Below are 25,660 nucleotides of genomic sequence, written 5' to 3'. Positions count from 1 at the left end.
GAGCCCAGGCGGGGATTGCGCGTCCCTGGAAACAAGTGTTCGCCACACACACCCTAACCCTGCCCCAGAAATCCTAACATGCTGCTAGGGGGTCTTGAGCTGATGCAAAGGACACAGAGGGTTAAGGCAACAATCAACGTACATTGTCACAGCAAATGAGTGAAGTAAAGGGGGATGGGGGTTTCTTATGTCCTTTCTCCGCCTCTCATCCATTGGGCGACCCTCACCTTTCCTCTGTCTCCCTTTATTCCCAGTCCTGTGTGTGTGTGTGTGTGTGTGGCGACCCTCCCCCGCTGATAAGAAATGCTTTCTCCACAACTCTGAGAATTCGCTGAGTGATCTTGCTTGGCTTTCGAAATCCTGATGTTCCTGTACCTTGCACCCTCCCCTCCCCTGTCTCTTATACGCGCTGCACTCCTTCTGCCCCGCTCTCTGTCTTCCCGGGATCAGTCGGGCTTGGAGGCTGCACAAGGTATTATTAACATGGTGGGAGCGAGGGGTGGAACTAATTGACTTTTCGTCCTGAGTGGGATACAAAGCTACGTCGCTTTACTATCATTCATACTGACGCGCTTTCATTCACTGAAGCGCATTGACTCGTCAAAGTGGCATCCCATCGCACTCTTATTTACTGAAGCGCATTGATTGACTGACTTGCTGACTCGTCTTCATCCGCGATGACGCGCACTTTTTGCTAGAGCGGTCCTTAGGTAGGTCCAAAGAGAGACACATGTTGAGGCGCCTCACAGATTAACATTTGAATGTAGAAACTGAGTCGAAGGTTTATCACTTTAAACAAAGTCTGCTGCTGCTGCGTGTTTTCCGGTTGTATTTCTGTGCAGGGTTATTTATACTGCTTGTCTTTCACTGAAATGACACTCATGTAGTGGATCCAGTTTGTGTTGAAGTAGTATGAGGTGCAGCGAAATACCAGCATCATTTTTACTGGTAATTGTAAGTCTTCTTCATAAATGCTCTTTGTGTGGGTATAGTATTCTTTGTGGATGCCTGGTAGAGTTATAATATATAACCACAGAGAAGCAGACTCTGCACTGGCAGAGGGGCCCAGTGAGGTCCTAATTTATCAGCTATTACAATCTGTCTTGGTACAATACAATGTGTTGGGGCCTTAAATTGAATTTGCTGTGGGGGCCAGTAACATCTAGCTATACCACTGAATATATACATTATTATAAGCAATACCTCAAGTAGCAGTGCTACTCCACTCTTTCAAAATAGTAGGCCGATTACGCCTGCCAGAAGTACATGTCCACGCAAGGCTGGACTGAGAATTAAAATAGGCCATTTCAAGTACACAGAGGCCCAATCAGCCCCCACCAGCCCACTAAATACTGACTTTCTATGGGACCTTATAGCAGCCCCTCTGGCATTTGCCAGAACCCACAGATTGCCAGTCCGGGCCTGTTCCATTCAGTATCTTGGAAACTATACTGTACATGATAGTGATCTGCGGGGCAGGAATAACTAAACCCGCATACAACCTTAACCCATAATACTGTAACCAGCAAAATATTTCTAATTGTAGGACTCGTACTCGCATCATTTCCATTTGTGCACTACTTCTGTGCGTACCTCTAGTTCCAAGACATGGAATCTTCAGGAGAAGTGGAGGAATGTACTTCCACATGCTGAACTGCACCCAATGTAGCCCAGGCAGGGGGGCTTGGAAATACCTTGCAGATCAACATCTGGCCTGCAGACTTCCTGAAAAGGCCCCCATACACGAGCTGATAAAAGGTGTCGACAGACCAAGTGGCCTTCCCCGATCAATATTTGGCATGGTAAAAAATCCTGTTGGATCGCGGCCACAACTGTTCATTGGTCCCACAATCCAACCGCCCGTATGGCCTCCATTCCGATCCAATCGTTGAGCCCTAGGGCCCACGATCAGATCAGCCCGATAAAGCCCACCTCAGCCCGATAACGCCCACCTCAATGTGAGCATATCGGGGAGAGATCTGCTTGTTTGGCAATGTCGTATTGCCCTGTGTATGGCCACCTTTAGACAGCCCTGGCTTAGCTGGGTCAACCCCTGCCAAGGCGGGGGCCGGTACTACAAATTTACTGGCATTGTAGTAGTCAGTAAATTTGTAATACACTTAAGGTCAGCCCCTGGCTTGCCCCCAATCTGCCTCCTATAGCTCTGGGTCTGAAGCACAAACACCAATTTTACAAGTGCAGGGCACCAGTACATTATATTGTCATTCCTTTTTACTTTAATTTTTTGGTGTTACAGTTTCTTTAAATTTCATTTTTTCCGTAACTGTGATGTAATGACTCCTCCCATTTCTGGCATCACCCGGCCCATCTGATGTCACGAGTAGTGATGGGCGAATTTATCCCATTTCGATTCACGGAAAAATTGTGAATTTTGATGCCAGCGTCAGTTTTGATGCCTGTGACAATTTGATGCACACCTATTTTGTCCAAATACATTAGAGTCAATGGGTGTTCAAATAATTTTAAAGCGTGTCAGTTTTTATGCACGTGTCAAATTGTCGTTTTTTTTTGATGCAGCGAATTTTCGTCTGCAAATTTTCGCGCCAGTTTCGCAAATTTATTCGCTGGCAGTGAAATGCGGAGAGTGGAGAACAGGAATTTATGGATAGTGAACAGTCTTGGACTAGGATTCAAAATAGGCCCTGGCATTTCAAGTACACAGGGGCCCAAACAGTTCCCTACCGCCCCACTAAAACGTGACTGTCTATGGAATCTTACAGCAGCCCCTCTGGCATTAGCCAGAATCCACATAATGCCAGTCCTGGTCTTACAGTGAAGGTTTTGTATAGTGCATGTTTATTGTAAGAGTGCAAAACGAAAAAGGAGTGACCATTTGTGGCAATGTATTATAATTAATGATAAAATAGGCCAAAAATGAAGTGTCATCAATAAATGACACAACAAAATGCAGCATATCAAGAACCACTTTGAGTGATGATTACAAAATGCTGTGCTTTTACTTTAAGTTTTATTGGCCTTTTAAATTGGTTCTATTGATTTTTTGATTAATATATGTGCTTGGATGGGAAGTATTTGCATATGGTGCAGCACAATGCTTTGTACTATAGGACTTATTTTAGGTAAAGTCAAAGACTTGTTTTTTTAACACTGGGTTCAAACCCATGTCTCTTTTTCAGTGTTTGGTCAGACTTTACAGCCACCCTGATGTTTAACAAGACATTTATCTAGTTGTTGAAGTTAGAGACTTCTTGCTTTTTGTGGTTTTTTTCCCCTGTTCGGACCCTCTCCTTTTTACACGCTTGTTTTTTGTTTTTTCCTGATCAGACCCTCTCCTTTTTTTGGGAATCACCTTGATTTTGCCACTTCTCACCCAGCCATTCACAGTGGAAGTGTCTGTGGGTAGAAAACGGTGTGGCTAAGATGCATCTAGTTTATACAACAGCATCTGTGCAATATTAGCAACTATTTTATCAATTCTAACAACTGCCTTCACTAAAACTCAGGGATTCTGGTCTGCAGTGACAAAGATAAGAAATGTATCAACTAAATGTATCAATTTAAAACAGTTAAAGAGTTGTGACCCCCCCCGCCAGAGCTGGTTTAGAAGGTGAAAAATGAAACTTTACACTTCAGTATTGGTCACAAATGGAAAATAGAAAGTAATTGGAAAAAGTCTTTATTTCTGGTGATCTATCTGTAACCAACTGAACTGAAAAAAGTGTTTGAAGGTGAACAGCCCCTTTAACAGGTTGCTTCACACAAAAAGCAACTTTGCTGCATTTTATTGGAAGGTACCACATTTGTACTATGACTTCTATGACTTCTTATCAAATGCTGAAAAATGCCAAGCGGTGCTATAAGTGGCTAGTGCAGGATATTCCATCTATGTCTTCTTCATTATGAATTTCAAGATTTTGGACTGGTGGCAATTGCAAGAACTACCCTATGATTTACACTGTTTTTCACGTTCATTTCACACAAGAGAAATTACGTAGGAGATTGGTGCAAGATGTGTAGGTAGAGCTTTATTGCACATAAAGCAGCGATTAGTGCAATATATTGGCTTATTAATTAGTATAGTATTAGTTCATTAATGTATCAAGAATGCAGAGCAGGTTGCAGATTGCAGTTGAAAGTCCTACTCTGTTTTGATGTGGATCCTTTTTATTGCTCAAGAAATTCTTATCAGGACATTGCACCATAGCCCAGGCATCAGAATCCTAAATTTTCAATCTCTCTGCTATTGGCATGTGGTACAAGAAGAAAAAAACACAGCCATTACAAAAAAAAAAGATGGGATTTGTGTTTTAATGGTTTGGGAATCTGAAATCCTTGATTAAAGGACCAGTAACAATTTTAAAAAAAATAAAAATTTGTTAGTACAGAACGAAAAAAAACCACAAAGACAAATTAAACTTTTCATTCTCTAAGTCTTAGCAATTTAATAACTCACTGAAACTCTGCTTGTGCTCCTCTTCAGAAAAGGTGACAGAGCGACGATCCATCATGCGGCACTTGATTTATCCTCCCTGGCTATTTTCTATAAGGAAGGCAGGGAGGAGAAATCAAGAGTTGCACAATGGATCGCTGGATCGCCTTTTCTGAACAGGAGTGCAAGCAGAGTTTCGGTAAGTTATTTCTTAATAAAGACTTAGTGATTTAAAAGTTTAATTTGTCTTTGAGGTTTTTTTTTTCGTTCTGTACTAACGAATTAAAAAAAAACGATCTTACTTGTCCTTTAAGAACAGGACTGTCCAATACCAAACCACAAGGAGTGTTACCTTCAAGCAATATGTGTGTTTTACTAAGCATTTATAGGAAACTGGAAAAACAATGATAACTAGGAAAGGTTGCCCTTTAAGGGCAAATGTTTCTTAATCTTAACCTAGGCCTGGGTTGGAAAACACTGTGGATATGATAATCCCATAATATATCATACAAGAAAATACTTAAAAGTTTGGTTTGATGAAAAATGTGATTTGCCATAGAAGAATAACCAATGAATTTGAGTGCATTTGACTGATGTAGAACTCCTGCCTCAGGCAGTACTGAGTTTCTCAGACTGGAAAACTTGAAATGAAAAGCATTTTAAGTCAGCAAAGTGGTAAATTAAATGGCTTTACATTTTTATGTGCACAGTTTTTTTCCATACATAGAGATTTATATGCTTACAAAATTTTCCCTTCACTATAACCTTTACAAGAATCCTAATCTACAACCATATATTCCAGTAAAGGGTACACCTATATATAAGATCTGCATTATATTATATAGTTACATAATTAGAACTAAGTTCCAAAAATGACTGTAAAGGAGGCCTTATTAATACATACATATAATTTACTATAAATTATTATAACAACATACTACTTACAACACCAATGGGTTACTATTTTCAGCTATCAGATACTGGGACGACACAGACAAAATAGCAGCATATTCTGTATATTTATTATTAACTAGCTCTGTTGTAATCCTTTTATCCTCCTCCTCTCTTCTACCAGGACATGGTTCTTTGCTGCTGACCCTCTTATTCCAACATGGGTACCTCTACCAAGTACACAGCAGCCTCATTGGAGGAGCCAGTCTCTAATGGGACAAAGAATTCCACGGCAGACTCGGGCTCACAAGAGTCCATGAAACTGAAAAAAGAGATCTCTCTTTTGAATGGGGTGTGCCTCATTGTGGGGAACATGATCGGTTCTGGAATCTTTGTGTCACCCAAAGGAGTCTTAATATACAGTGCTTCCTTTGGCCTCTCGCTGGTAATATGGGCAATTGGAGGTGTTTTTTCTATCTTTGGTGCTTTGTGTTATGCTGAGCTGGGGACTACAATTACCAAGTCTGGGGCCAGTTACGCCTATATCCTAGAGGCCTTTGGTGGTTTTGTGGCTTTTATTAGACTCTGGACATCTCTTCTCATCATCGAGCCCACAAGCCAAGCTGTCATTGCCATCACATTTTCCAACTATATGTTGCAGCCTATCTTCCCTTCTTGTGGATCTCCTTATGCAGCTAACAGACTCATTGCAGCAGGCTGTATAGGTAAGATATTTTGTAATTAAAGACAGTGGCATAACAACCTGGGGAGCAGGGGGTGCGAGTGGGCCAGGGCAGCTCGCGCGCCACTAATTCAGCTGGTTCCGGGCGTATGGAGGGGGGCGAGGGGGGCGGGGGGGCCCGGCTGCGCATTCCACACCAGGGCCCGCCCCCCTCTAGTTACGTTGCTGATTAAAGATAATGCTGTGCATGCTTTAGTTTATGGAAAGTTTCCTGATTCTAGAAGAAAGTATGCATTAAAGTGGCCAAATACAGGCATATTTAAGCCTATTTGAGTAATTTAGAATGAGTATACGGGGCTACCCGACCAATATCGTTGATGCAATCCTTGCTCCTATTCTGGTTGTTTGTGTATATATATATATATATATATAACAAACAAGGGAAAGTTGTGCTCACCACTATTTTTTAAAACCATTAGGCGGGGGTGCAATGAGGGTGTGACCACAAAATACATATAGTCAACTACAAGAGGTCCTCTGCACTCAACCCATTATCAATATATTTAAGACAGCGACATTTTGTGCATACTGCTACTAAAAAATGCCTTACCCTTTAAACAACACAGGGATTGTTTGTCCATATATTGCAATATATTTAAGCTGGCCAACTACGTCAAAGTCATCCCATATCTGGCCAGTCCTACGCTTAATTTTCATCTGATTCATTAAGAATTCAATTACTTAATTATACATTTTACAAAGGGACTAAGTTTTACCTGCAACTTACTAGCTGCTTTCAAAGTAAAACTCCCAACCTTGGCTGCCCTTTTATAAGACACCAGTGGGATCACCTGACTATAGCTGGGAGGGGTGGGAGCTACAACATGGAGCTGGTCACTGCTCCTGTATAACTATAACAAACAAGGGAAAGTTGTGCTCACCACTATTTTTTAAAACCATTAGGCGGGGGTGCAATGAGGGTGTGACCACAAAATACATATAGTCAACTACAAGAGGTCCTCTGCACTCAACCCATTATCAATATATTTAAGACAGCGACATTTTGTGCATACTGCTACTAAAAAATGCCTTACCCTTTAAACAACACAGGGATTGTTTGTCCATATATTGCAATATATTTAAGCTGGCCAACTACGTCAAAGTCATCCCATATCTGGCCAGTCCTACGCTTAATTTTCATCTGATTCATTAAGAATTCAATTACTTAATTATACATTTTACAAAGGGACTAAGTTTTACCTGCAACTTACTAGCTGCTTTCAAAGTAAAACTCCCAACCTTGGCTGCCCTTTTATAAGACACCAGTGGGATCACCTGACTATAGCTGGGAGGGGTGGGAGCTACAACATGGAGCTGGTCACTGCTCCTGTATAACTATAACAAACAAGGGAAAGTTGTGCTCACCACTATTTTTTAAAACCATTAGGCGGGGGTGCAATGAGGGTGTGACCACAAAATACATATAGTCAACTACAAGAGGTCCTCTGCACTCAACCCATTATCAATATATTTAAGACATATTTTGTGCATACTGCTACTAAAAAATGCCTTACCCTTTAAACATATATATATATATATATATATATATATATATATATATATATATATATATATATATATATATAGCCTTCAAAGTGGACCAGCACCAGCATTTGATTTTTTCAATCAAATATTTATATTCAAGCATCACTTGTGTATCCAACGTTTTGGCCCACATTGAAGCCTTTATCAAGAATAAGGTGCAAGTGGAAAAGTGGTCATATAAATACAAAAACTTTCAAAAAGGCGCCAAAATGACGTCATAAACAAATTTCAATTATTGCTTCAATTAGTTGTTAATTCCTCCGACCACATGTCTACGCATTTCGGTCCACAGCGGTCCACATCCTGATGACGGTCCGCTGTGGACCGAAATGCGTAGACATGTGATCGGAGGATAAAGGAATTCTAACTTCTGTGCTGTATATATATATATATATATCTCTCTATATCTATCTATATATATATATAGACAGGGCCGCCATCAGGGGGGCACAGGGGGTACTCCTGTACCGGGCCCGGGGCTGAAGGGGGGCCCGGCTGTGCTGCACTTTTTGAAATAGTCGGGCCCCCCTTGACCGCACCTAATGGCGGCCTTGGGCAAATAAATTCTATCTGTCCCTTCCTACAGACACATATGGGAAGCGTCCATCCCTGCCCTTTCTCACCGTTAAACCCGATGATCCCTACAACTCCAGCTGGTTCTCCTCTCCCTGTCCAGTCATCACTGCTCTTTGCAGTTTGCTTCTCCCGTCGCGTAACCAGGCAACCAAAACGAAACGCTTGCGCACTACCGCCAGCCAGTCCCAACATTTCTTGTGCATGCGCGAATCTGAAACGCTCTTCTAGCCGCATGGGCAGTATATTTTATGTAATGTGTTGCAAATATGTTTCTGTAATGATAAGCTCCAACTCCCAGCATTCTGCATGGAGTTATTGCAAAGTATATGCTCTTGTGTTTAAGAGGCTGGGGGCCCAGACAAATGCCCTTCTTGCCAGTTCTTTAGAAGGGGTGAAAGGGATTCCCCACTATCCCTATCCTGGCTGGGCAGCTGATGGAGATCATGCTTGGTGCAAGCAGAAATGATTTCTATGGAGCCATGCAACAAGGTAGAGAATATAAATGGGCATTATTAATGCAGATTCTCTCATTATATACAGGGCCACCATCAGGGGGGCACTCCTGTACCGGGCCTGAAGGGGGGCCCGGCTGTGCTGCAGTTTTTGAATATCCAGGCCCCCCTTGACTGCACCGAAGCCGCCTCCTCTTCCGTCTTCCGCAGCCGAGGTGCCAAGCAGCTGAGGTCCCAAAAGTGGCAAAAAGACCCAAAGTCATTTTTGCCACCATTTTTTTTTTAAAAAGAATATTCTCTGGGGCCCCAATTTTTTTTAACTTGTAAGGGGGGCCCTGGCGCCAATGTTTTTTTTTTTTTAAAATAAAATATTCTCTGGGGCCCCAATTTTTTTTAACTTGTAAGGGGGGCCCACTGTTTTTTTTTTTTTTAAACATTTTATGGGGGGCCCTGGCACCAATTTTTTTTTTTTTATGGGGGCCCTGATGCCACTGTTTGTTTTAACTTATAAGGGTGCCCTGACAATCAATAGCTTTTTATAACTTGTGTGTGTGTAACCTTTTTTTATTAGGGGCCCCGAAAATGATGTTGTACGGGGCCCTGTGATTCGTAATGGCGGCCCTATATATAGATATATAGATATCTTAAGCTGGTGCACTCAAAATTGTATCTCAATGCCTGGGTGCTGATTTCCAAAATAAATCAACATCAAACCATCAAAAATCGCACACACAGGCCTTTCATAGTGCAAAAAAGACTCAATTTATTTTGATGTTTCGGCTCACAACTTAAGCTTCCTGAGGACGGCTTAAGTTGTGAGGCAAAACGTCGAAATAAATTGAGAGTCTTTATATATATATACTGTATATAGTTTCAGAAAGAACCAACAACACCGGGTTATTCTTAAAAGTGAAAAGATATATTTAATAAAGCATGTATAGCCAATGTAACATTTCAGATCGCTTCTGAGGAAGTGGCGAGATGCCACAAAACGCATAAAGCGTAGATTTGTTTGTAGGTATGATGCTCCCAAAATCTTACATTATAACATTTCAGTTCCTACTGGGACCTTTCTACAAGTGTATATATATATATATATATATATATATATATCTATATATATATATATATATATATATATATATATATATATATATATATATATATATATATATATATATATATATATATATTATCCGAGAAGACCAGCAACACCGGGACTTTTGTGCAAAAATAGAAATATTGTATTAATGTGAGCAAAAATGGCTCTATATATGCTCACATAAATACAATATTTCTATTTTTGCACAAAAGTCCCGATGTTGCTGGTCTGCTTGGATAATGTATGACATTTTACCTTGCATTGGGCATTGGAAGCAGTGTGCTGCATTCGGTTTTGTATATATATATATATATAAAGTCCCGAATCTGTTGCACAACGCACCATAGCAAAAATATAGTTTAAATTGGTACTTAGTGATATACAGGTATGGGATCCTTTATCTGTAAACTTTTGATTTACTAGTGCAGGTAGTTCTGTATTCAAGGGGCTCTGTGCTCTGAAACAGAGTGCAGAGATCAGTGCTAATTTGTTGACAGCTAACGCAGTGTGCAAGGTGCTGAAAACCTGTCTCTTTTTTTGCACATTGCACACTGTGTTCTGTTATATAAATGACCCTTTGTATGCACAAATGTTCAGTGACCATATAAAGTTTTATACAAGTGCTTTGGATTAGAACCCACCACAGAAAAACTCATTCACTTTCTTTTAATTCCGTTGGGATTTTTAGAACCACATTTATCAGTGGAGTTCATAATAATAAATAAATATGCTTTTAAAAATACCATAGAAATGAATAGAACATGGGGGAGTTTTTATGTGGTGAGTTCTATATTCACATTTTGATAAATCTGCCCTCTAATATTCTTTATATTTTTGTTTAAAAAATTGGGTACATAATCTTTTAGAATAGATATGTCATATATTCATTGATTACATGAGTTTGCTTACGTTTGTGTTGTTGATAGAATTCCATGAAAACGAAATTTTAGAGAGGAACTGTAACTTCCTGTATAAATCACGTGCAGTCTCTAGCATGTGCATCACATATAGAAGTGAAACACTAGGGGGGTGTCACCGTTTTTATTTCTCTTCTGTATTAATTCTGTTATGATTAGGCTTTCTATCGAATCTTTATTTAGTTTCTAATTTTGTTTTCCTCTCTTCCTTACCCAGTCATACTTTTTCCCAATGTACCTTGTGTTCTTCTTCTTTAATCTAACTAGTTTTGGGATAAACTGTGATTTGAATTAAAGGGAGTGGTGAGAACCTTTTGCTGACTCCTGCTGGTCAGTCGCATGATCCATGTGATGTTACCACATTTGCAAGCTGTCCTATACAAAGACATATCCCAGCAATGACATCTATAAATATATAAATATACTGTGTGTGTATATATATATATATATATATATATATATATATATATATATATATATATATATAGAAGGGGAAGATGTATATAATTAACAGCATAATGTAACATAATTATACTTACTCAGTAGTATAGCAACGGTAGGAAAAAATGTGTTTGTTTTATACACAGATTGAATTTGTTGCAATTTGCTAGCAATAATTCTTGTATTATTTGCATATGCAAATTAGGGTTCAGATTCGGTTTGGTATTTGGCGAATCTTTCACAAAGGAAAGATTATTTCCTTGTTTTCTGGCAAAAAGTCACACAATTTCCCTCCCCGCCCCTAATTTGCATATGCAAATTAGGATTCAGATTCGGTTCGGCCTGAAAAAGCAGAATCCTGGCTGAATCCCGAACCGAATCCTGGATTCGGTGCATCCCAAAAACATATTAATTATTTATTTATATTGCATATGACACCACACATATGATGGAGACAAGTGAGGAAGAACCAACCTTTGCTAAATAACATGTATTAAATATAATAAATAGAAGGGGAAACAACGGGGTGAGAACAGAGTAGCTGTGTGTTTTGGAACAACAATGTTCTTGAAGCCATAATGCAGTTCACTGGATGTAGGTGTTGATATACATTGAATTCTTTGAGAAAAGAAAATGTCCTGAGGAATGAGAGAAAGGGCCAAAACCACAGAACTGGATGAGGTTTAGAATGGAATAAAGGCACAGTGGGATAGGCCTGGTGCAGGAATAAGAAAAAAAAATCTCAAAGTTAGGGCATAGTCTTTGAGATAGAAAAAGGCAGACTTTGCATGAAAACCAAAGGTGCAACGGATGGCTTTAAGGGAGATGCAGAAGAATGGTTATAGATCATAATAGCTGATATGCAGTGTACAAGAAGTGTCAAGAGTGCTAAATTGGACCATCTAGCCAATTGGATTTTCAATGTTGAATTTCATCCTTTAAATTGTCTATAGAGAAGGAGTATTACTATCCATATGAAAATCAGCTTGGTTAATCCTTGCTGGAGAAGGATTTGGATATACGGTAGATAACTGGACTTTGCCATGACAGGCAATGCCAGACTGTGGCAATTAAAGTTGTTATTATTATTATTAATATGTATTTATAAAGATCCAACATATTACACAGTGATGTGCAATAAGTGGGTTTATACATTAAGTGGAGAGAAGAGGGCCCTGGCTAAAATACTGTAGCTTGGCTGCAGATTCTCATGAGATGTAACAATACATTTTATGGGACATTTAACAAAGTTTACAGCAGCTACTAATTACCCTTTTACGTAAACCATAGTTAGCTAACCAGACACAGAAAATAACAAAGATAGATGCTCTGATAAAGAAAGACAAGATAAGTACATACACAGGAGATAGACATACTGTAGACTAACATATATTTTCAAATGACTATATAGGAATATTTTGCATGGTCATGTAGGGTTCCTATTTTCAGGACAGCTCATTAAAGCTTTTAGCTTGTGAGATGTGCTTGTAAATTTTGTGAGGCCCAAATACTCTTTGCTCTCCATAAATGGCAAAATATGTTGTTTTTTATTAAACCTATTCAAATGCAATCCAGGTGATCATGATAATATTTTGTGTAGCACCAATATTGTTTTACAGAGATTATTTAGTCAACCAACATCCGTTTATCTGCAACTGAGGACGTTACAATCTAAGCTCCCTACCATGGCCATGCATACACTGGGACCATATTTATAAAAATCTGATCAAACTGTTTGTATGTCAGTGAAGTATAGGAGGAAATTTACACATACAAAAGTAACAGACACCTCAAAGGTATATTGGTAGGAAGTGAACCCAAGACCCCGGCAAGGCAGCATTCGTAACTACAGAGTCCTTGTTATTGTAGACACATAAACTTGGATGGGAGTAGACCGAAAAAGGAAAGGAGAATCTTTATTGCTCTTTTTTTCTAAAAACACATTACTTCTTTTTGACTTTTCTCCTCCGAGCCCACTCTTTACAGTGTATTTATACATTCTGTTTTGCAGCACTCCTCACCTTTGTGAATTGTGCCTATGTAAAGTGGGGGACCCGGGTCCAGGATATCTTCACGTATGCCAAAGTGGTAGCTCTGATTGCTGTCATTATAGCTGGAATTGTAAAGATATGTCAAGGTAAGTAGGAGCTGAGGTGGTGTATTTGTATGTAACACGTTTCTGAGCTGCTGGGAAGGTTCTGAAGCTGATACATTTTAGTCAGGATTTTAGCTTGAAGGACCTTATTTTTTGTACTTTTCCTTAACCCCAAGCTGCTATGAAGGTAATGTTTTAGCCTTCTCACTGCAGCTGCTATCTCTCTGGCATATTGGCCACTATCATCCTAATCAACTCCCACCTTTTAAAAAATAAGTTATTCTGTACTTCCAACATCAAATACATGTACCTTGGAGGCTGTTGTTCAATTGCCCTGGAAATGAATTGAATATTTAGGTGGCTGCTCAAATTCAAGTTCTTCTGTATTCTGCCCCCCTGGTACCTTGGGTCTGTTTGGCCTTATGTCACCACCCCCCTCCAGGCCCCTTATGCAGTTTGCGCGTACCTGCGGTCCTGGGTCTGCATAGCCCATAAAAACTTTCCATAGATTCTTCTATAACTGAGGGAAAGGTAACCCTCATTTCTATTACATTCTCTGGCTGCAAGATAGGTCCTCAGGCCTGGCACATGGCAACATGAATGGAGTGGGACAATGAGGGATATCATCATCTTACGTATATCTGACCTTTCCCTCTTCCTTTTTTGAGACTTATTAAAGGGATAGGACAGGGTTAACAGAAGATTGTGACTATGCAAATATAAACCTGCCCAGATCTGATTGCTCTTTGCAAACATACCAGCTACCTTTTTTTTGCCTTCTTCCAGCACCCCCATAATTAACCTGTGTTGGTCACTGCCATAGCTTCAAAAAGAGTGGATTTGTGAGTGACATCAGAAGTAATGGGCTGGGCAAAGTCCTCACAGGCTGGAGGCAGATGTAGACAGTGGCTTAGCCTATGGGAGCTTTGCCTTGCTCCCCCATTGATGTCACTCATATGGTCACTTTGCTTGAAGGTGAGCAGGGTGAGCTACACAGGTTAGTTACCAGTGTAAGGAAAATTGCAGGGAAAGACTGGGGCACCTTTGCAAGGAGTGATCACTGGGCACTGGGAACAGTCATACTGTATAGCCATATTGACACAGCCCTGTTAAAACTTTACCTCCTGAACATCTTGATTCTTCATTCCTCCTAAATATGTTTTGACTTTTGCCCTTTGCAATTTCACTATATGATTGACTATCTTTCTTTAATGACACACTTTATAACTTTGTCCTGCTTTTATCTTTTCCATACCAAAATACCATAAGCAACTTTTTATCTTTTCACTAGCAAAGAGATATAATGTAGGAGATGATGCATGTCTTACTGTTTCATTCATATGGCTGTCATCATAGAGCTTCTTTTTCTTTGCTTCTTAAGCACATTGTCTCTCTCACTTTCTCTCAGGTCAGTCGGAGAACTTTGAAAATTCATTTGCTGGCTCCTCATATGATGTTGGTGACATTGCTCTTGCATTGTACTCTGCACTTTTCTCATACTCAGGATGGGACACACTTAACTTTGTCACAGAGGAAATCAAAAACCCAGAGAGGTAAAGTGTGCGAAATGAAACACTTTTATAGAAGATACTTAGATAACGTTATAGATATGGCAGAAAGACTAGGGGCAGCAAAACAAGACAGTAAAAAACGGCATGGGAGAATGAAAGGTATAATCACTGAGGGGTACCATAATGTTATTCTAACCCCAGTGATTATAATCGCTTACCTGATATCCCACGTTGGTGATTCTGTTTGCAAACTACCCATGGTACTATGGTATGGCAGGAGTGCCACAGCGCCATCTTCTTATTCTTCTGGATCTTCTTCTATGTTCAGGTCCTGGGGTGCACGCACATTAGAAAGGTTGAGCCTTTCACTCTTATGTTCATGCTCACTTTGCCCCGGGCCAAAGAGAAGAACAAAGAAGCAAAAGAAGATTGCAATGTGGTGCTCCTACAGAAATTCCCCAGGGCTGGTGTAGTTTTTATGGAACAGGAGCACTGGCCTGGGGTATCAGGTTAGTGATCGTAATCACTAGGGAATGGGGGTGCCCACATCTGGATTAGACAGTTTTGACTCTGCATGTGGGCGGGTAGATCATGGTCAGATCTGCAAGCAATTATGGGACTGGAGAGAACTGGGACAAGAGAGCTGAATATCAGGGACTTTTCTGGTTAGCCCAGATGGCCCCCAATGTTGAACAAGAGGATTTGTAATGTACAGTAAGCCAAGGTAGATCATATTACAACTGTGGGGTTTGTTTTGTCAATTCCAGGAACCTGCCATTGGCCATTGGAATTTCTATGCCAATAGTGACAGTGATTTACATCCTTACCAATGTGGCCTATTACACCGTTCTGGATATCAGGGAAATTCTTGGCAGTGATGCTGTTGCTGTGGTAACTATACAGAAATACAGACAGAGGGTTTGGGAGAAAAAAACTAGGAGAAATGTGCATGGAACAGAGCAACTATAAAGAATATTAAATATTAAGATAACTCTTAAGTTTAAATCAAGGACAAAGAAAGTGTATGGGATAGAGTGTTGCAAAGAAAGAGTAAGCATGTCAAGATTAGCTAGCTGTAAACTGTCATAAGGAATACTGGGATTTAAATTTAAGAATAGCTGCATGCTGAGAGTTTAACATCCCTGGAATATAACCAGAGTGTGTTAAAACTTCAGTAACTATGTAAGATTTATGATAGAAGATCAGTATTGGTGGAGAGATACAGTATTGGTGCTGGTAGAGCAAGGTCTGCAGGTCAGTAAATGTAATTCCCATTGGTAGAAAGATATTATGCAGTTAATCAGATCATGATCATATTACTCATCTGTTTTTTTCAGACCTTTGCTGATCAGATTTTTGGCATATTTAACTGGACTATACCACTGGCTGTTGCTTTGTCTTGCTTTGGTGGCCTCAATGCATCTATCCTTGCTGCATCCAGGTAACAAATATTAAACGAAGATAAAACAGCTATATTGCCCAAAGCGCTCTAAATACGTCAGAACATTCACCAACATTCACCTGATAAATGCTGGCAAGATTGAGACTCTAGAATACAAACACATTTCATATTAGCCCACGCAGAGCTAATGTAATTGCAAAGCATTATTCTACTTTGTTGTGGTTAATTGCAGGTTCCAAGTTTAAATACAATAACAGCAGTTCCTATAGTGATAGACTGATGTCTTCTGAGTGTTGTCACTTCAACATAGTAGCTGGGCCTAAATATATAACCCCTTATGCTGCTCTTTGGGGACATGACAAAGTTGTAGCTCCCCAACTGCCACCTTTTGACCCCCCGTGCTATGAAAAAAACCCACTAGTAATCACTATAATGCACAGATAATGTTTCCTGTCCGTGGAAGAACTAGATACCTCCTATTATTTACATGTATGGGAAATATCTGTCAGATCTTGTGACAGGTGGATTTGAGCCCAGAAATATACATTTACATATGCTGGGGCAGAACTGACAGTGAGAAGTGGGAACTATTGCGATTTCATTTGTGATGAAGCTTATATTAAATTTTCATTTTCGCGATAGTTCCCCTTATAAATGACAAGTGACATAGGGTTCTAGCTTGGTAGAGAAAGTTCATATTCTGTTGGTATTAGGGCTCTTACACATGAGCGTTTTTGCCTGCGCTCCCCTGCGTTCCATTTTTCTGCGTTCAGCCGCAGGGGAGCGCAGGAATAGACGCATTTAATTATTTCAAATGGGGCTGTACTCACACAGGCGCATGTAGGCGCCGAACGCAGGAAAAATGCAGCATGTTGCGTCTCAACCTGCATTCGGCGTCTACATGCGCCTGTGTGAGTACAAATGAAGACAAATTCAGGGAAGTATTTATTGCATGAATTGTATGTGTCAAAAGAAGTGCATGTTTTGTTGAGTAATAGGCCAGTATGGACATCCCAGCTCACTTTTTGTTGACCTTATATCAGTGGGAGACTGTCACCAGCTTTTGTCGGACATAAACTTTCATGATCTTTTCTTTTTCTACTTTATTTAAACTGAAAGGTCAATGGCAGGTTGGGAGATTGGGATCGTTTGTCCGATATTGCAGGTATATCTGCACGTCTATGGCCAGCTTCATGGAAGGCGTTAGCAAAGAGCTAGATTAAAAAAAAAAAAAACAAGCTTATAGCTTTTTGAGAAGAATGCCCTTCTCAGCCCTTTCCCTGTCACCACCCAAATGAGTGTTCAGCACTTGCCCTTTGCCTCATTACAATCTCTTACGTCAGGGATTTAAAACTGTTAGCAATTTCCCCTTGTGATGATTCTTTTTAAAGCGATTCTGATCTTTTCGTTTTTTACTGACTCATTAGTATTGTTCACTAACTCTATTTAAAAATATAAAATAGAACAAGGTGTTTTGAATAAAAGCATGCTTCATCCTTTTAACACAGAACTTGCATGTGACTTCTCTGATACATATGCATATTGGGCTCACAGTGTTACACTCTATAGGAAATGTATGGGGGTGACTGCCTGTCCAGCATTGCATTATAAATCATAAGGTATTATTATTATGGCCCTTCCCTTGCAAAAACAGCCTTTATGCTCTACTGCACTTCAGTGTACAAACTAAAAAGCGGCCTTTGTAGCAAAGTCCTCTACACAATTGGCCCTTTTAAAAACTAAAATCAACCCTATTATTATTAAAAAATGTTGACATTAGCCTATGATTATAAGGTTGATTAACAGTGAGGGATGTCAACCCAAAAAGGAGATTCAAACCCATACAATAATGTTCCGCCTAATTAAAGGAAGCACAGTTATAAGCAAATTTCTAATATGAATTTATTAAAAACTGTTTGTTATTTGAAAATGGAATTGCAAGCATTGAAAGCAGCTTTTGCTTAACTCCTGGTTGTATACATATACAAATAACTTAAAAACCATAAATAAAAATGTGCAATGCATGTATATTTCAAAATGGCTTAGAATTATTTTTTTCTTTTATTAAGAAAAAATATATATTTTTTTGGGTTATGAACATATATTTATATATGCCAACATAATTGACATGTCCTTTAAGTATAAAAATGAAAACCAGGATTTTAAAACTAGTTCTAATTAGTATACTAATGACTTGTGTATTTTTGGGAGTCCAACGGGATTTGGTCTGTGTATGGCCATCTTTATTTGTTGCAGGCAGGGCAGCCATCAGGGGGGAGAGTTGTAGGGGGCCCCGAGGGTAAGGGGGGGCCCGGCCACGCCACACTTTCTTGATTAGCCGGGCCCCCCTGCTTTCTGAGAGCTGCTGACTGGGAAGGCAGGGCGGGAGCACAAGGGGAGGTATCTTCTGTCCATTACTTACCCTTATTGGTCACTGAGTTTAAGTCCCAATTGAGCTGCTCAGAGATTGGATAGCTGAGGTTTGAACTTCTCCTCCAGCTCATCCAATCACCATGCAGCTTTACCAGGACTTGAAATTCTGTGACCAATAAGGGAAGAAATTGCTGTCACTGGAAGAAGATTCAGCCACCTGTGCTCCCCTCCTCCCTTCTGTAGTTGGCAGCTCACTGACAGCAGGTGGGCCACACTAATGAAGTAAGTGTAACATGGCAGGGCCCCCATGTGGTGTCCAATTTTCTTATAAAGTGGGGGGGGCCTGGCCACCAATATTTTTTAATGGGGGGCCCGACCACAAATGTTTTTTTAATGGGGGGGCCTTGACCACCAATATTTTTTTATTAACATGTGGGAACCATAGCCATCAATGTTTTCTGTTTTTTTTTAGTGTGTGGTGGGGGTGGACCTGTGGGGTGGGGAGGGTGGACCTGTAGGTGGGGCTTGTGGTGGGCACAACCCAGGGGGCCCAGGAAATTTTTTCGTATGGGGCCCTGTGATTTCTGATGGCGGTCCTGGTTGCAGGCTTTGGTAAACAACTTGCTGCCATCCCCTGAAAACTGCTCAGCCATGAAATGTTTATATACCTTAATATCACATGAAATACAGTAGAGCAGTATTTTTTTTTGAAAAACAGCAAGCCAAATCCCAATGCAATTTAGTATACATTGTGTTAGAGATAGTACATTACAATTAAAACCCTGATATTGAGTTATGTGGTCACAATAATAGGAGTGCCTGGGGTTGCGTGCTTTTTTTTTATGGGTAATTTACATTAATACTCAAGGAATGCACTATTTTGTGTGTTTGTCTTTTTATTAGAAATAAATGCCCATTTTGATTGCCAATTTGACCTTTAAACGCCTGTTAAAGGAACAGTAACACCAGTGGCAAACATTCATCCCGTATTTGTAGTGTGCCTGAGTGGGTTGTTATCAAGTTCAGTGGGAGAGGGAATCAAATTCAGAGATTTCTGCTGTCTAATGTCAGTGTGCCTTTATTACTGTCTCTCAAGTTCACTTGTGTATTTGATTACAGGCTGTTCTTTGTGGGATCTCGGGAGGGCCACCTTCCTGATTCACTCAGTATGATCCACGTGCAAAGATTTACACCAATACCTGCCCTTCTCTTTAATGTAAGTGTACAATATTAATCATTGGAATATCTATGTAGATTTGGAAGATCTAGGTACATTTCCAGCAACGCAAAGCAGCTTGCTCTATATATTCAATTCCATTACTGGAAACAGAATTCTAGAGTTCTAGACAGATTAGTGTATTACAAAATAAGTGTCATCCTTTTGCAGGGTGCAATGGCTCTGGTGTACCTCTGTGTTGAAGACATCTTCCAGCTCATTAATTACTACAGCTTTAGTTACTGGCTGTTTGTGGGACTTTCTATTGCTGGGCAACTATATCTGCGCTGGAAAGAACCAGACCGACCTAGGCCACTCAAGGTAAATACAGCTCCTTATACAGTAATTCTCATTTTGCCTGTCTGTATCTTCTTATTTTCTCCACTTAGTTCTTCATTGCTACTTATTTATTAATGTACCATACCAAGGCATTATACTTTTGTCTGGTCAATTTTGTCTTCTGTCCCTTCAGCACCACTTACACTTTTTTGCAGTTTCTTGGCACAACTAATGTGTTTGATCCCAGCCAGTATTTACCTTGTAGTATTTTCTTATATTCATTAAACAGGAGTTACAGTTACAAGAGGCATTTACCATACTAAATGTCCTGCCTTATATGAAATATTGAGCTTGTGCACTGACACCCATTAGACAATACTGTTTATTTGGGGCACCCATAATGCACATTGCAGCCCATGACACAATTTAAGCAAATCTGTATATGGCAAGAAAGAAAAAGAGGCTACATCATTAGAAATGTTTTCAATTTAGTTAGCAAAAATGTAATGTATAAAGGCTGGAGTGCCTCGATGTCTAACATAATAGCCAGAACGTAGTGTTGCTTTGCAGCTTTCTTGGTTTCCACTGATCAGTGACTTGGGGGGGGGGGTCATAACTGTTGCTTTTGAATCTGAACTACATGGTAAGGATCAGTTGCAAACTCACTGAACATTTATGTCCCATGTGGCCCCCCTTAAAGTCACTGACTAACATAGAAAGAGCTGCAAAGTAGAAAGTTGGGTTCTGTTCTGTTAGACATTCGCTCACTCCAGATGACATTTGTGGCTAACTAACTATATGAGAAACATTTTTTATTTTGCACAAAATATCTATTTACCCAGTTTTTATTTTTGCACTGAACTGATCCTTTAATGCTGCAGTTGCTTTTTCCTGAGACCTCTATACCCATCAGTAGCTGCCCAACATTGCTCTAACTTGGCTGCTTATGGTATCGATCTTAGGACAAAACTGAATATTGATCTGACTGCAGTCTTGGATTGTTTTGCATCATGTCCTCTTTTGACCGATAACAATGTTAAATGTCAGCATCTGACCCATGGCTAAAATCAACATCTGTGGGCATTCTGGTCTAGATCTTAGCACAGTGTAAATCAGAAAGGACTGAGTTGTCCTTGTGGCCCTACCCTTATAGAAATGAAAGATGTATTTAGGGCTTTGTGTTGAAGTTACCCACTCAATATTTAAAAAAGGTTGTCTACTTATCTCTTCAAGGGGTGGTTCACCTTTAAGTTAACTTTTAGTATGTTATAGAATTACTAATTCTAAGCAACTTTTCAGATGGACCATGTTTCTTTTTTATAGTTTTTAGATTATTTGCTTTCTTCTTCTGACTCATTCCAGCTTTCTAATAGGAGTCAATGACCCCTCTGAATAAACAAATGCTCTGCAAGGCAATACATTTATATTTATTGCTACTTTTTAATAACTTAATAATTGCAAATTGTCTCAGAATGTCTCTACATAATACTAAAAGTTAAACGTGAACAATCCCTTTAAGAGTTTGTATCCTATTTTTAACCTCATACTGTGATGTGATATTTTAAAAATGCTTATTCTATGTGCTCTTTGTTCCTCTGCATCATTCCAAAATCCTAATCCCGGTTTTTCTTATTGCGTTTATTTTTCACATGCAGCTCAGTCTAGTGTTCCCGATCATATTCTGTCTTTGCACCGTGTTCCTGGTGGCTGTGCCCCTGTATAGTGACCTGATAAATTCTCTGATTGGAGTGGGTATTGCACTGTCAGGAGTCCCAGTCTATTTATTTTTTGTTCGTGTCCCTGAGAAACGGAAGCCACAATGTCTTCAGCGTGCTGCAGGTATGATTTCTAATGGGTGCCATACACGTTTTAGGTACTGTATGCGTTAGATGGGAGATAAAAAGCTTAAGACAAAATAACGTGCAATATGAACAATACATATAAATGGCTAGTAATTTGTCTAACCTGATCTATGGTAAATAAGAGCAGGATGTGACTCTGATGGGCAGGTTTCTCAAAAATCACAATGCATCTGTAATTCATTTTGGGTTACCCTCTCTGGGGAGTGCATGATTGAAGGCTTACATCACTTAAATAGCAAATTGTTTCTGTGGTTCTAGTACTGGTGCTGAAACTCACTTAAAATACTTTTCTTCCAGCTGCTCTGACACGCTACACCCAGATTCTGTGCTACTCAGTACTAACTGAAATGGACCCAGAAGAGGAACAAGACTTCTCAAAAAGTGATTGATAGACCTGCCAATCATTCCATGACTGACTCAAAGAAACTTGAAGCCTTACTAATTTATTTCATAAACTGTGCCTTTTTGTTTTTTTTAAATTAACCTTTTTATTACGAGGTGGCTGCAGAGCAGTTCTCTGGATGGACATGGGCCAACCATTTCTCTCTGGGAGGGAATAGTTGAATAGCTTAAAGGGATACTGTCATGGGAAAACATGTTTTTTTCAAAACGCATCAGTTAATAGTGCTGCTCCAGCAGAATTCTGGACTGAAATCCATCTTTCAAAAGAGCAAACAGATTTTTTTATATTCAATTTTGAAATCTGACATGGGGCTAGACATATTGTCAGTTTCCCAACTGCCCCCAGTCATGTGATTTGTGCTCTGATAAACTTTAGTCACTCTTTACTGCAAGTTTGAGTGAAACCCCCCCCAGCAGCCTAATAACAGAACAATGGGAAGGTAACGAGATAGCAACTCCCTAACACAAGATAACGGCTGCCTGGTAGATATAAAAACAACACTCAATAGTAAAAACCAAGTCCCACTGAGACTGATTCAGTTACATTAAGTAGGAGAAATAACAGCCTGCAAGAAAGTAGTTCCATCCTAAAGTGCAGGCACAAGATACATAACCAGGGGCAGCTGGGAAATTGACAAAATGTCTAGCTCCATGTCAGATTTCAAAATTGAATATAAAAAAATCTGTTTGCTCTTTTGAGAAATGGATTTCAGTGCAGAATTCTGCTGGAGTAGCACTATTAACTGATGCGTTTTGAAAAAAACATGTTTTCCGATGACAGGATCCCTTTTGGAAAAAGCATGTTTTCCCATGACAGTATCCCTTTAAACATTAAACCTTCTATTTCCAAGACAAGATATAGTTTATGGCTTGAGGGCCAGCCTTGTGTCGTAGAGCAATATGCCCCATTGTGAAGGTGAAGCCATTTATACTACCAATCTTCTTATCTGCCTCCCAATCCCATTCATTTATGTGGATGGATTCTCCGGCCTGAAGACACAAACAAAATCTGTTTTAAAGACGTTTGACCAAAAACTGCTGAACAAGGTGGGAGGGGTTTACAAAATCAAGCTCTCCTTCCAGTCATTCCCATATTGCAACATAGTGCACTGTGCTGCTAAATCATCAGATATCTGACATTGGGTATTTATGGCACTAGATTAAATCTCATATCTCTCACGTGAGATAGAAGACAAATGTTACCATTCCTTGCCACTCCATGTGAGATAATAAGTATAATGTTTATGCCATGGTTTACTATATGACTGGGGTTCAAGCACAAGGGCAGATTCGGGGAGATTTATTCGCCTGGCGACTAATCACCTCTTCTGCGGGGCAACAATCTCCCCGAACTGCCTTTCCCCTGCACAGCAGTCGCGGCACTTCAATTTCCGATTTCTCGTGAGGCGACTTTGGAAATCGAGTGCATTGGCGCTGGCGTTTTCTCATTGTAGCAAGCGGACGGCAGTTTGGGGAGATCGTCACTCCACAGAAGGAGCGATTAGTCGCCAGGTGACTAATTCTCCCCGAATCTGCCGTGTGCTAGCTCCCTAACAGAGCAGTAATACAGGGTATAAGCACAAGATATTTTAATTGCCATGATCCTTTTAGGGAGGTTAATATAAAAAATGCGCTAGAAGAAGAGAGATCTTGTATCTCTTGATAGGTTCCAAATTTTCAGTGCTGGGAAACATGCAATAAGTGTTGAGTCTGGTGTTGTTTTAAAGCATCGTGTGACAAATATAGGACTTTCGGCAATAAATTTAAAGTTTGTCTTGTTTATACATAATGTTTGTCTGAGCTGTTATATGAGCTGCAATTGAAAGCAAGATGCGGAGATTCCATAAATCATTTTGTGCTCATTTATTTTTCTGAAGATGAAAAAAAAAATGAACTACATATTCTTTGTTTAGATGAAGGTAAAGCAAGAGGCTGAACATTTGAAATGCAGTGTTGAGGCAGTTAATGCTCTGCGTAAAACTAGCAGCAGCTTCTTACATACCTTACGTTGCCCCTATTTAGGTGAGACAGTCCCAACTAATATCCAAGAAAAGGAGAGACTAAGCGAAGCATTGCTGGAGTGTCAATATTATTAATCAATAGCTTTACTTAAATATCGCCAACATATTTAGTAGAAACTGTATGAAGATGAAATCTACTTCTAAAAACAAGAAGCAAACCAAATGTACTGCCTGTTTGACTTTAACCAGTCTTTATAAAACCCACAAACACTGAACTGTGTACCATTCAGTGGTGACCAAGTACCATTGGACTGTTTATTATTTAACATTTTTAGCATTATTGTAGTATTTTGAGTTGTTTATCTGGTTACAGGGTAGTGTCCAGTTACATTGTGTACACACCGGAGTGTGATTTTGGTTTGCTCCTTTACTCTAGATTACTGCTGTACGGCGCGCGTGTGTGTGTGTGTGGGGGGGGTGTTTCTCAACCTGTGTATAATCACAGGCCGAGAAACCTCCAATTCACTAAGTGGTGTGGCTGCACCCAGAGACATTGCATCAGCCTCAGTGGAGACACAGGGAGCGGATTCTGTTGCAGAGATGCATACTTGCACATTTCAACACAGAAATCTGCTCTGTGTGTCTGCTCCAAAACCAATGCAGTGTTGCAAGACACACCATTAAGCTGGGGGGGGGGAGGTTCTTGGCCTGTGCATGTACTTCCCATGTGGCAGTAGCCTTAGGGCAGAGACACACGCGGCTATTTTGGGAGATTAGTCACGCAGTGACAAATCGGTTCTTCTTTTGGCGACTAATCATCTCCCTGAACTGCCTTCCCGCTGGCTAGAATGTAAATCGCCAGGGGGATGGCACTCAGATCGCTTTGGCTTTCCGAAGACGCCCGAAGTTTCCTTATGAGGCAACTTCGGAAAACGAAGCGTTCCGAGTGTCACCCCACCGATGATTTCGATTCTAGCCGGCGGGAAGACAGTTCGGGGAGATTAGTTGCCCGAAGAAGAATCGATTTGTCGCTGGGCGACTAATCTCCGGAAATAGCAGCATGTGTCTCTGCCCTTAGGGCAGTGATCCCCAACCAGTAGCTCGTGAGCAACATATTGCTCTCCAACCCCTTGGATGTTGCTCCTAGTGAGGCAAGTTTGGTTGCATAAAAACTAGGTGCACTGCCAAACCAAACCTCAATGTAGAATGACAATCCACATGGGCTACTAAATGGTCAATCACAGCACTTATTTGGCACCCAAGGAATATTTTTCATACTAGTGTTGCTCCCCAACTCCTTTTACTTCTGAATGTTGCTCACGAGTTCTAAAGGTTGGGGATCCCTGCCTTAGGGTTAGGGCACACCTGGAGATTCGGGGATATTTAGTCGCGCGGCGACTAATCGCCTCTTCTTTGGGGCGACTAATCTCCCCGAATTGCTTCCGCCGGCTTTAATGAAAAAACGCCTGCACCAATGCACTC

General features: G+C 40.2%; 1 protein-coding gene across 3 annotated transcripts; it reads left to right on the top strand.

The window, feature by feature from the left end:
- The first annotated feature begins 206 nt into the window (after window positions 1-206).
- On the top strand, window positions 207-22,468 carry slc7a7.S (solute carrier family 7 (amino acid transporter light chain, y+L system), member 7 S homeolog). 3 transcript variants are annotated; one of them, XM_018243937.2, is made up of 10 exons: window positions 207-472; window positions 5,487-6,027; window positions 13,089-13,214; window positions 14,581-14,725; window positions 15,451-15,574; window positions 16,021-16,124; window positions 19,578-19,674; window positions 19,846-19,995; window positions 21,609-21,792; window positions 22,113-22,467. In XM_018243937.2, exons 2-10 carry the CDS (start codon window positions 5,523-5,525, stop codon window positions 22,202-22,204), a joined length of 1,527 nt encoding a protein of 508 aa, XP_018099426.1. In that variant the 5' UTR covers window positions 207-472; window positions 5,487-5,522; the 3' UTR covers window positions 22,205-22,467. The 3 variants fall into 3 exon arrangements, with proteins under 3 accessions (XP_018099426.1, XP_018099425.1, XP_041436127.1); XM_018243936.2 differs by lacking the exon at window positions 207-472 and adding an exon at window positions 479-710; XM_041580193.1 differs by lacking the exon at window positions 207-472 and adding an exon at window positions 781-954 and having other exon boundaries at window positions 22,113-22,468.
- Window positions 22,469-25,660: the final 3,192 nt, after the last annotated feature.

Source organism: Xenopus laevis, chromosome 1S (genome assembly GCF_017654675.1).
Source record: "Xenopus laevis strain J_2021 chromosome 1S, Xenopus_laevis_v10.1, whole genome shotgun sequence".
Taxonomy (NCBI): domain Eukaryota; kingdom Metazoa; phylum Chordata; class Amphibia; order Anura; family Pipidae; genus Xenopus; species Xenopus laevis.
The sequence above is the reverse complement of the archived record's forward strand: the minus strand, read 5'-3'. Positions and strand labels throughout refer to the sequence as shown.

Bases quoted from the DNA above. Each gene is read 5' to 3' on its own strand.
- slc7a7.S (XM_041580193.1), top strand. From the start codon at position 5,523: ATGGGTACCTCTACCAAGTACACAGCAGCCTCATTGGAGGAGCCAGTC. The intron at 19,996-21,608 runs GTAAATACAGCT...TTTCACATGCAG, and splicing joins ACCGACCTAGGCCACTCAAG to CTCAGTCTAGTGTTCCCGAT. The intron at 21,793-22,112 runs GTATGATTTCTA...CTTTTCTTCCAG, and splicing joins ATGTCTTCAGCGTGCTGCAG to CTGCTCTGACACGCTACACC.